Consider the following 12,648-nt stretch of genomic DNA (forward strand, 5'->3'; position numbering starts at 1 on the left):
TTTATTATCAACTGCAGGAATTTTATTAAAACTATCACGAGTAAAAAAATATTTTAAAAAATAATTATTTCATAATAACATTTTTATCATCCCCGTTATTTATTATCCACGGCCATAATAATGGTATTGGTACATCATCCCCGTTAGTTATTATCCACGGCAGGAATTTTATTAAAGCTGTCACGCACCGACGCCTCCTATTTATTTAATGCCTGGATTGAAGGTCATATTAATTTTATCTATTGCTGACACTGAATGGATAGAGGTCAGTAGAGGAGACCACACTGTTGATAAAGTTTGTGATAAAATTGAGAAGTTTGAGATTTAATTGATAACAGTGTTATAAATTTAGAACTAAATTAAAGTTTTACTTAATTTCTTTCATTAACAAAAAAAAAAAAAACCGAAGTAGAGAGTTTTTTTATATGCCTCTCCTCATGTAACATTATTAATTAGAATAAGGAATTTTTTTAATTTTAATTTTATTATTTAATATTAGATTTGTTGAGAATAACGCTTTATAATTTTTTTTTAAATTATTCTAGATTTGTAACATAAACTATGAGTTTAACAGGTTAATTCAATTGACTCGAATTTTTTATTGATTTTTTTCGTTGATCTTATATTTCAATATTAGATTGATTAAGAATTAAATTTTATGATTTGTTTTGGTTAGATTTTTTGAGGTTATTCTCATCTCATGACTCAAGTTATGAGTTTACACGGGTTAATCTTAGTTGACTCAAATTTTTTTTTTAATTATTTTTTTTAATTTTCATCTTTCAACACTATATTAATTAAAAATTAAATTTTATAATTTATTTTAATTTATTTTTTATTAAATTATATTGTTCTCAATATTTATTAAAAAAATTTATTTTAACTTAAAATTTATTTTTACGGGCTACTATCTTTGAATTGCCAAGACGACTCAAGTAATAACGAAACAATTCCCTTATATTTTTTTTTTATTTTTTTTATTTCCGTTGTCTTTTTGCAACCCAAAAAACAAAAAGCATTTAATCTCTTCAGTTCTTGTTCTTCCTACTTCTGTTGACGTAAAAGCATAGCCATTTTGTACGATCTGACTACATTAACTTGCAAATAAATGAGTTAATATTTTCTTATTTTTTTAATTCCCAGAGTTTATCTAGTCAAATTTATATTCAATGAAGTTAAATTATAAATTAGTATAAATTAGGGTACGTGGAGTGTGATAAATGTTATATTTTAAAATATATTAAAATAATATATATTTTTAATTTTTTTAAATTAATTTTCAACATAAACATAACGAAACAATTCCCTTATATTTTATTTTTTTTATTTTCATTGTCATTTTGCAACCCAAGAAACAAAAGGCATTACTTTTGGTTAAGGTTGATTTGATATTTATATATGTTTAGTTAAAATTATGATTGAAATTGAGGTTGAACAAAAAATAATTTAATGTGTTTGGTTAAAAATGCTTTTGAAATTGAGGTTATAAAATAATTTTAAAAAATATATATTAATATTGATGGTTTTTAATTTAAATATTGTAGATTTAACTATTGCTATTATATCATGAAATAAATAATACTTTATATAAAATATTTTTTATTGTTCCATTACGTATAAAATACATCCAACAAAGACTATAGTTTTCTTGGTTTCTTAAGAGCGTAACAACATAAGGTAAAATATAATCAAGAACAAAATTGAGATTGCGATTAAATTCTGTAAATGCTACGTCATTAAGCGATCTCCATCTAATTTATGTAGTGTCATTGAATAATATTTAACACTAGTTTTTTGAATAAAACACAATTAAAAATAAAAAATATATTTTTTTATTTTACTAGGTCGAACCCGGTTCAATGCATTTTTAACTTTGAATCGGACTCGGTCTAGCCGGAACAGTGGAGAATGTCTCTACTGTTCACGTGAACAGTGGAGCATACCTCCACTGTTCATGTGATAAGAGCTACTTCTTGTGCTTTTGGTAAACCTGTGGCACAGTCACAGTTTATGGTAAGTCCTATCAAAAAAATAAAATTTTATTTTTTACTTAACCAAATAAAAGTATCTGTGGTTGCGTGTAAACCTTACCCGTAATTACAATGCTAGTCGGCCTCTAATCTCTTCAGTTCTTCTTTCTATTTTTGTTGACGTGATTGTGATAAATGTTATATTTTAAAGTGTTTTTTGTTTTAAAATATATTAAAATAATATATTTTTTAATTTATTAAAATTAATTTTCAACATAAACAACGAAACAATTCCCTTATATTTTATTTTATTTATTTCCGTTGTCATTTTGCAGCCCAAAAAACAAAAAGCATTTAATCTCTTTAGTTCTTGTTCTCCGTACTTCTGTTGACGTAAAAGCATAGCCATTTTGTACGATCTGACTACATTAACTTGCAAATAAATGAGTTAATATTTTTTTTTTATTTTTTTTAATTCCCAGAGTTGATCTAGTCAAATTTATATTCAATGAAGTTAAATTAAAAATTAGGGTACTTAGCGTGTGATAAATATTATATTTTAAAGTATTTTTTATTTTAAAATATATTAAAATAATATATATTTTTTAAAATTAATTTTCAAAATAAATACATCAAAACAATCCAAATACACTAAAAAAATTAATAAGTTTTAGATTTAAATTAAAATCTAATAACGGATTAGACTTCAAATCCCTGATTTGTAAATTAGGTTTGAGTCGATTTTAATAGCTACAAGTATAACTTCAGATGTGAAATATACTTTCTTTTTTGGTATTTTTTTTTTTTTTATAAAGATAACATGATATGGGCTGGATACGGACATAATCGTTTTTGATGGGCTGGTGGCTTGCCCATCAGAAATGGGCCATTGCCATGATTAAAAACCCTATCATATTAATCCATGCTGAATCCTTCAACCCTTTCGTGTTTCCATTATCGTGAAAATGGAGATGTCTTGTCTGTGGACGAGACGCCTGCTGTTGGGAGCCAACTCTGTGCTTCTTGTGAAGCATCCTGCAATTGCCTTCTCCACTTTTGCTGCTACTCGTTCAATTCAACCACCACCACTCATTTCCCTTTTCTCTTCCAGCCGTCGCTCCCTTTCAACCACCACCGCCGCTTGTTCACCTCCACTCCATCCTCACTCCGACATTGGTAAGTATAAAAAGTCCGCAATCATGGGGTTGAAATTCCTTTTTTTTTCTTTTTTATAAGCATTCACTCTGTTTTTTTTTTTTTTTTGGGGTGAGGGTAGGAAATGGTGCCGTGAATGCTGCTGCTGCAGCTGCTATTCCACTGGAAAGCCCGAAGATGGTTCTGAAAGGAATGTCATACACTGAACTCGAAGTATGCATTTGAGCTCGTTTAATTTTTTTTTTTTTTGGATTGTTAATTTCCGATGCAGTTTTATTTCTCTTGTGGCCGGTTAAGGCACTTTATTTTTCCTGTATCAGTCAATTTGGGCTTTCTAATGTTTAGTTTCATAGTAAGCATTGTTCTAATGTGATTGTAGTAGTTTGGCTTTATTTTGTTTCTCTTTTCATTTTTCTGTAACAATTGGAGGGTAAGCAGCTAGCAGTAGTTGCTTTATTTTCCTTCAGGATAGGAAGGTGCAACCGTTAAAGCTTACAGATTTTCAATAATCTCTTATTTGTTATCGTGGGATTTGTTCCAACAGAAATGGGTTCAATCTTATGGATTCAGACCTGGTCAGGCCATGATGCTTTGGAAGCGCCTGTATGGAAACGGAATATGGGCACATCATGTTGATGAATTGCAAGGCATTCTTCTATCCTATCCTATTTAGTTTTTAATCTTTTTAGTGCCTGTTTGGTAAAAGCACAACTGCTTTTGTATGCTTTTGGTTTAAAAACAGTGCTTGGTTAAGGTTTGGTTTGTTTTGAAACTGAAGCACATGACAATTTAAAAGGAAAATGCTTTGCTTTTAAAGCAAAGCAGGCTACCCCTTGGTTTTAACCAGAAGCAAATCAGGTTATGCGTGGTCTGCTATTTTCTTAAGTAGTAAAAATACATTTTTTTTTAAGAAAAGCGCAACAGCCAATTACCAAACACTGTTTTTATCAATGCCACTTTCATCTCAACTAAGTAGCCAAAGCATAGCACAACATAACAATACCAAACAGGCCCTTAATAAGCTCATTAATGATGTCAATGATTTTGCAATGTTTATTTCTATTTGTTGACTCTCTAGTTGTTTCACTGTTGAATTTCTTGTCCTGCCTTCGAAAAACGCTGAGTCTTATGAACTCTATATTTGTTTTTACCTTGTGTAGGTCTGAACAAAGATTTTGTGAAAATGTTAGGTGAGCATGCCAAATTCAAGGCATTATCTTTGGAAAATATTCTCACAGCATCTGATGGCACTAGGAAGGTATCCATATCTTTACCAATTGTATTCATTCTCTCTTTGTTAGAATTTTTATATTTGTCTTTGTACCTCTTTGTCCCACTTGTAGGTCACTTATTTTTATGGCTTGAAAACTCAAATTAGCATGTAAGCTTTTGGCAGTTGTACCACTGAGAATCTTCTCATGATTTTGAAACTCACAGGAACTTGCAGATTTTATTTAGGTTGGATGATGGATTGTTAATAGAAACTGTTGTTATACCTTGCGATAGGGGTAGGACGACAGTTTGTGTTTCCAGCCAAGTGGGTTGTGCCATGAATTGTCAATTCTGCTTTACAGGCAGGCAAGCTAATATCTTCCACATTGGGACTTTGTGTTTAAACTATTCATGTTCTTGCCACTAATAAGGTGCATTTTCATGTTACATGAATCTGGTTTTTCAGGATGGGTTTGAAGAGACATCTGTCCACAGCTGAGATAGTAGAGCAGGCTGTTTTTGCACAACGTCTCCTAACAAATGAAGTTGGTCCCTTCACTAATGTTGTATTTATGGTAGGTGTATGATCAAGAAAGTCTTTTAGTTTGTGAAAGCTTTTCCACTTAGTTTTGACAAAATTAGATCTCAATTGAGCGTTATGGATCTACCAAATCAGTGTTATTTGGAATCTTTATTAGGAAAAAAGAATTATTTCATGACTGCCTTTCCATCACCACTGTCATTATTTATGTAAATGTGGTAGAAAAATGAGCAACTATGGAGACCTGTCTTCAGTCTACTTTTTTTTCTTTCATTATAGATGGATACATTTGATTTAAGAAAAATGAAATTCATGATCCTGTACAGGCATGTTAATTATGGATTTTTGAATTCAAGCTTTAAGCTTAGTTGGTATTTTCTCAGTCTAGGGTTTCTAGATTTTCTCCCAAGCTCATTAGTAAGCTCCACTCGGAGCAAGCATCTTAGACCCAATACTTCAAATATAAGTAGGTTATGACTGAGACTATCCATTATTTTTATATGTTAGGTATAACAATCACCATAACACCACATCACTTCTATGAATTTTCCAAGCAACTGTAAATCTCAAATGTATATGATTCTCTTCCATCAAAATACTACATTAAAAAGCAGTCCACTGCTCTTGGTATGTCTTCTGGTTCTTAAAATGCCGCTTAACAAATGTTGTTATCTACTTTTGTATTATAAGACAACTGCTGACCAGGAGTTGAACTAATCTTTTTCTCCAAGAACAGACTCTTGAATCTTCAAACTTGCCAAGAAAGCTTTTCTAATTATTGGCATAAAAACATGTACCTGCAGGGAATGGGAGAGCCACTTCAAAATATTGACAGTGTTATTAAAGCTGCAGACATTATGGTGCATGACCAGGGCCTTCACTTCAGTCCTCGCAAGGTCACTGTTTCTACTAGTGGGCTTGTTCCTCAGTTGAAACGTTTCCTCCATGAATCCAACTGTGCTTTAGCTGTTAGTTTGAATGCTACGACTGATGAGGTACATTTCATTCCACTTTATCTTGATTTACTGGAGAAATGTGCACATGTGATTGACCATCTCTGTTATAACAAACTATGCAGGTCAGAAACTGGATCATGCCGATTAATCGGAAGTATAATTTAGGGTTGCTTCTTCAAACGCTTAGAGAGGAACTTGGCTTAAAGAATAGCTACAAAGTTCTATTTGAGTATGTGATGCTTGAAGGAGTAAATGACAGGTTAGATTGGCCTTTTTTCCTTTGCATTTTTTTTCATGTGAGTATTATTGTTTTGTGCAGCCTATGATGTGCAGATGCAGCATTCTTATTTAATCTTAGATCTCCAAATTGACAGTTACAACTCAATTAGTTTTCTTTTGCAACTAAGAAAGATCAAAACTATTTGGTCCATCAATATACTGAGCATATTTATTTGTGTGGCATTTCTATCTGGGATTATCTCGATTTTGGGTGATGATGATTTGGTTAGGATGTTTTTACTTATGTTGTGTCAGCATGCAGACCATATACTTAGAAACATTTTATCCATGATCCATGATTTATGGGTTTTGCATGCAAATTAAAATGATAACTAAAATATAAATATATTTATTTACAAAATTGTTACAACACAAATCAAAATAGTGATAAGATTATAACTAGAAACAATTGTAAGTACACAGCTGGTAGCTAAATAAATTACATTTGGCAGATCTCAAAGAATGAACAAACAAATATATACAATTGTGCCCTTAACAAAGAGAGAAGAAAAAACGATAGACATGCACACTTGTCAGGTGGTGGAGCTCTTCAAACCCTGAGTAGTGCTAGGTAGCTGCTAGGGTGTCACGATATCAGAGACAAGTCCATATGTTGCCCTGGTCATGTAGCCCAGTGTCACCTCCAACTGGATAGGGCATAACATATTCAAACCGTTTGCACATAAGGTAACACAAAGGTTTGTTATCTAAGGTGTTCCAATTCATTTTAGCTTAGATAACCTAATACAGCTTCCATAAACACACTTTGTTCAAACATTCTTTACAATAGTAATGCTGAAATATGTATGAGGGTTAACAAAATCATTTATTGAATAAAAATATCTTAATGTGGTACCAGAGAAAAGATTACTGTAAATGATTTATGTTACATGTTCCATTGTTTCAGTAGAGTCCAAAATCAATTGTTATTACCAAAAGCAACCTAATACATCCTGTCTTTGTTTAATGAAGTTTCTTTAACAAAAACATGTGAATTCCAAGAAGTTGGACTGTAGCTGAATAATCAGATTCTACGAAGTTGGACTTTAGCTGAATTTGAAACATAAAGTAAAGAATTACAAAACTAGAGTAATGCCTTTCATTGGTTAACATGTATGTACTCCAGTAGAGAGTGCAATTAGATGGAAACATACCTTGATTATATCAAGGAAAATAATCCTTCCTGGCTCACTGGCATAAGAAAATCCACCTAAAGGTAGGAAAAGAACCCAGGGCACCGAAGGCTAGTTTTGTTAGCCTGGCTTGTTATAGAATAATATAAATCATATTCTGGAACCTCACATAATAGCTTAAGCTTTTAGGTGAGATGGTTCTTTGACATGGTATCAGAGCCTTAATGACCAAGCGGTCACGAGTTCGAATCTCACCATCCCTATTTATTTGATAAAAATTAAGCACAAAGTAATGTGGGCCTGTGCAAGTTTCAAGCCCAAAGGGCTTTCACTTGAGGGGGTGTGTTAGAGAATAATATAAATCATATTCTGGAACCTCACATGATAGCTTAAGCTTTTAGGTGAGATGGTTCTTTGATATATGGCTGTTATAAAATAATGACTGACTTTTGGAAAATTGCTCAGCTAAACATTGTGGGCAAAGTTGGCAACATGTCATACTTCTTCAGCCCAGTTTAGTGTAAAAAAAATGCTAAACATTAAGAATAAAGAACAAGAAAAAAAATTCAAGATACTTATGGACCTTTGGATCATGATCTTAAATGGGGTTTTGGTAAAAAGAAGAATCTTCTCCTTTGAGAAAGTGAGAAGAAATCCCAGTAGCTAAGTGGTTTAGCGGGTGAAACTTGAGCATTTTCTGCATTGGACACAATTGCCCATGTGTATTCTTGGATGTTTTTTTCTTATATTTTTTTTCTCAATGTTTAGCATTAGACTTGGTGTAAATCCATCATTATTGACCAGATTCTTGAAAAAGCTGAGGCTTTTGCTTTGCTTAGCCTTCATAGCATGTTAATTCAAAAATAGCTTTGGAGTCAATAATCCAATTTATTTATCTGTTTGAAATTGTTGTATTGTAGTGTCAACATTGATAATTGTTTGTTTTCAGTGTTGATGATGCATACAGGCTTATTGATCTTGTTCGAGGCATTCCATGCAAGATCAATCTCATTCAATTTAATCCTCACTGTGGATCCCAGTTTAGACCAACCAGTACAGAGAAAATGATCAAGTTCAGAAATATTTTGGCAGAAGCCAAGTGCGTTGTTTTCATGCGATACAGTAAAGGCGATGATCAGATGGCTGCTTGTGGTCAGCTTGGCAAGCCTGGAGCAATCCAGACTCCCTTAAGTCGTGTTCCAGAGCAATTTAAAATGGCTGTAAATGCTTAGGTGCGTTCTTGTCGTACATTAAAGATGAAGTAGAATTCTTATGTTCGAAAGGTGAAGGAAAATTGGGATTCCTAATTGTTTTATAACTAGGTCTTCAACATTACGGTACGTTTATTGCCTCAAGGGCCTAGGTCTAGCTCTCACACTGATGCTCGATCATTGCTGCTTTCAAGGGGGCCGCGCAATCGCCATTTTGGCCGAGTGGCAGAGTGTCTCCCACTGACCTCCCCCGTTTTGCATAAATGACAAAATCAAGCTTAGCTACTGAGATTGACTGCGAACCGGCATGATATGTTCTGATTGATCGTGCGATAGGAAAGAAAACTTCAACACCAAAGCAGCATTCACCATGATTCTATGATGCCTTACAACATCAGAACCATGTCGTGTCTTGAATCTTGATTTTTTTTTTTCATTTCCCTCGAGGACCATCATGACCGACTTGAATGCATATCATCCTAGGCTTCATTTGGGTGTCTTGGTGAATCATAGGTAAGTAGTCCAAGGCAAAATTATTGGGATTAGATGTCCAGAGGAGCACAAAATTAATTGGATCTCAATCGTTAAGAGAACATTCAGAGAAGTCATAAATTGTGAATTCGTTGCCTCGAAATTGCTATAATTATTAACAAATATGGAAAAAGAACTCGTTTTTCCAGGCGCCGTGAACAGTGAAGCAACAAAAATGGAATGGTCGAGTTTTACATTTGATGAGAGGTTGCCAGGTGTTAAGTAATAAGCTTAAGGATGTGCTAAAGGATGCAAGGATTTTACTGTTTATCTGTATTAAATCACTGAATTATAACAGTAATTTATAATATATTTTTTTTGTTTTTTTTTTCTGTTTTTTTCTGTTTTTTTTTCTAAAATTATCTGTCAATTTTACTTTTTTAATATTGAGCTGGTTAAAAAATTTTTTTTGTAATTTTTTTCCTTTGAAATATTGTGAATTGCTATGGTATTTTTCCACATGGTTTTTCTAATTTATTTTTTTATTTTTTAAAATTATATTTATCAATTTTATTTTTTTAATATTAAACTGATTGAGAATTTAGTTTTGTAATTTTTTTCTTTAAAATATTGTTTATTGCTGCAATGTTTCTCCACATGATTTTTTTTTATGATTTTCTCCAAAATTATCTTTTTCGATTTTATTTTTGAATATTGAGCTGATTAAGAATTATAATTATAATATGCGAGGGAAGCACTGTAGCTTTCATCGCAAATTACTATGAATTGCTACAGTGTTTTTTCCCACGTAGTTTTTTTAAGTTTTTTTTTCTAAAATTATCTTTGTTAATTTTATTTTTTTTAATATTAAGCTGGTTAAGGATTACAATTACAAGTAAATACAAGTAAGGTTAAATCATGTGGGAAAAATACTGTAACTTTCCTTAGAAAACACTATGGATTGATACAGTTTTTCCTCACATGGTTTTTTTTCCAGTTTCTTTTATGTTGAAATTTAGCACAATCGTATTTCATCAGCATTACCTAAACAAAAAGAAACATTATAAAAAATTTATTGCTCCTCACGGGTCTGTGATGAGCCTGAAATCAATTTATTACACAACATGAGTATATAATTCAGCAATTGACAATCATATTGAGCTGGTTGAGAATTACAATTATAAGTCATTATAAATAAGGCTAAATCATGTGGGGAAGCACTGTAGTTTTTATTACAAAACACTCTGAATTATTACAATGTTTCCAGTAAGGTTTTTTGGACCCTATTTTTTTGTGTTTTTTAATTTTATTTTTTCAAAAATTATCTCTGTTGATTTTATTTCTTTAATATTGAGCTGATTGAAAATTTAGTTTTGTAATTTTTTTTTAAAACATTGTGAATTGTTGCAGTTTTTTCCCACATATTTTTTTTTTTATGATTTTAAGTTGGTAGAGAATTTAGTTTTGTAATTTCTTTTGCTTTTAATTAACAGAAAAGCTAAATCATGTGGCGAAATCACTATATCTTTCCTCACAAAACATTGTGGATTGCTACAAATCATTTTGTTCAGTCTTTAAGTTTTTTTTATCACCAACATAATTTTTTTTTTATTAGAAAATATTAGCTCTATCACTTATCTAGTATTAGTTCATAATTATAACACTATCAAATATATTTGTTTTATCACGAGCATACCATCTTGTTTTAATTTATAATTTGTTGGCTGGTGCATGTAGAGGCTAGATGACACAGGTCGAGAGCTTATGGGCACAATTATTTTCTCAAGCGTCACATTTTTTTTTTAAATAAGTCTTGATAAAAAATAAAAATAAAAATAAAAATAAATTACATTCCAAGACTTCCATTTAACACACAACTTTCTGTGGTTATAGCATCTCATTTCATTCCCTATATATTTAGTTTTATCATTATCAAATCTTGTAAGCTCTCTTGCATTTAGAGTGAAGAAAAGCATTTCCTATATGGATATGGGCAAGTTAGTCGATCTCTTTCCTTACTTCTCTTTATGAACCTCCTCCAATTTCCTTCTCTGGGCTTACTCTCCGTGCTCCTGGTTTTGACAGTAAAACACTATCTGCTAGGTTTGATTACATTGTGCGTGACTCCCAGGCTCACGCTTTAGCCTGTACTTGTGTACTGTGTCATACTAATTTATACTTTTGCATAAGCATCCATATTTATCTTTGTTGTTCTGAACTACCTTAGCTTTTCATTATACAGGCACTGCACTTTATGATGCTATTGATCTGTACAAAGTAAGTATTCTTTTTAACCTACTGCAGGTTAGTGGATGGCATGCGAGTTGTGGGTGATGAGATATGTCAGCATGACAAGGATTGTTAGTATATGCTGTGTTAGGATCGTAGATTGATGCACTAACACAAAGTCTTAACGTGATGTGATAAAAATTCTTACTTTTACAAAGCTTCTGATTTTACTCATTGGAGAGAAAATATAAATTAGAATGAGGGAAAAACACTTCTCAACTCACCCCACGTAGTGCACCCACGCTCTTAATTACATAGTGCAATATTTCAGCTCTCACAATACCTCTATTTATAGATGAAATGGAGGAAAAAACCTCTCCATTTTCAGTCAGTAATGATAGCCAAACCATCGAAAGTTTGCCCCCACCATTTTTAGCATTTTCAGCCACCTAACTTGCCGCCATTTTTTATACTTACCATGCAGTCATCTTGGACATCCATGTAGACATTTTATTTTATTTTATCTTGGTTTTCATTGCTACCATTTGATTCCACATATAATAAAATAAAATGTCTACATGGATGTACATACTTCCAAATGGTACAAAGCTATGCTGATAAAAGGATTAACTACAGAGAAATTGGAAGTATGTATATCTTCAGTTGGTCTTCAGAGATAGAGATCAATATGGCGTCATTTGTCTCCTACTGGAAAATTATAACTAGCATGTCGTCCATATACAGTAGTGGGATAATATAAGAGTTGTCAAAATAGTTTGAAATAAAGGATTTAGAAGCTACAAAACAAATCCTTGGTATACAAATATTTAGGTACAAAGCTTATGGTACTCGAAACCTTTTACGGGAAAAGTATGTGAAGAAAATGCTTCACGTGTTCAATATGTAAGCATCCCCTTAAGCTCGTCATTCCAAGCTTACTAAGGAGAAATCACTTTCCCGAGACATATAGACATATACATGGAGTGAAAATAATAAATTTAAGATTTTTAGGTGTTTCAACTATACTTTTAGGTAGATCTAGAATTATTTAGGGTTTATACAAAAATTACCTGAAAATTAAATATTCTTGTCAGATTTGAATATTTACTTTAAGACTAAGTTGTTGCAAACCATTAGCTGTCCGAATGTCTAGCCTCTAACGACAATTCATTTAACTACTAGTGAAAAATCTTCTAAATCCTTTTAGGAGAGAAAGATTACTATACCTTAAAGTACTAGCTCTTTTTTTTGTGTTTTAGGTGTTTCTGCACTGTATTATTATCATATTTTCATAAAAAATAAGAGGCATAACATTCTATTTATAGAAAAATCTAAAAACCTTATAAAAGACAATATCAATTTGCCCTTTAAATAATATTACATATATTAATTTAGGATAATTTTAGAAATTTATTCAATCAAGTCCTTGATTTTTTCTAAGTTTAGAATTGTAATCCCATGTATTAATTACATTATAGTTCTTAATTTTTA

The 12,648-nt window shown here is 31.7% G+C and overlaps 1 protein-coding gene across 1 annotated transcript; it reads left to right on the forward strand.

The window, feature by feature from the left end:
• The first annotated feature begins 2,913 nt into the window (after positions 1-2,913).
• LOC133696267 (uncharacterized) lies at positions 2,914-8,746 on the forward strand. Its single transcript, XM_062118410.1, has 9 exons — positions 2,914-3,146; positions 3,247-3,338; positions 3,670-3,772; positions 4,286-4,383; positions 4,573-4,703; positions 4,804-4,912; positions 5,682-5,873; positions 5,957-6,093; positions 8,196-8,746. Exons 1-9 carry the CDS (start codon positions 2,936-2,938, stop codon positions 8,476-8,478), a joined length of 1,356 nt encoding a protein of 451 aa, XP_061974394.1. The 5' UTR covers positions 2,914-2,935; the 3' UTR covers positions 8,479-8,746.
• The last annotated feature ends 3,902 nt before the right edge of the window (positions 8,747-12,648 follow it).

Source organism: Populus nigra, chromosome 6, assembly GCF_951802175.1.
Source record: "Populus nigra chromosome 6, ddPopNigr1.1, whole genome shotgun sequence".
In the NCBI taxonomy this organism is placed as follows: Eukaryota; Viridiplantae; Streptophyta; class Magnoliopsida; order Malpighiales; family Salicaceae; genus Populus; species Populus nigra.

What these genes read in the sequence shown, in the direction of transcription:
- LOC133696267 (XM_062118410.1), top strand. Translation starts at nt 2,936, where the DNA reads ATGGAGATGTCTTGTCTGTGGACGAGACGCCTGCTGTTGGGAGCCAAC. An exon ending in TCACTAATGTTGTATTTATG is followed by an intron (nt 4,913 to 5,681) that starts GTAGGTGTATGA and finishes ATGTACCTGCAG; the next exon opens with GGAATGGGAGAGCCACTTCA. An exon ending in TGAATGCTACGACTGATGAG is followed by an intron (nt 5,874 to 5,956) that starts GTACATTTCATT and finishes CAAACTATGCAG; the next exon opens with GTCAGAAACTGGATCATGCC.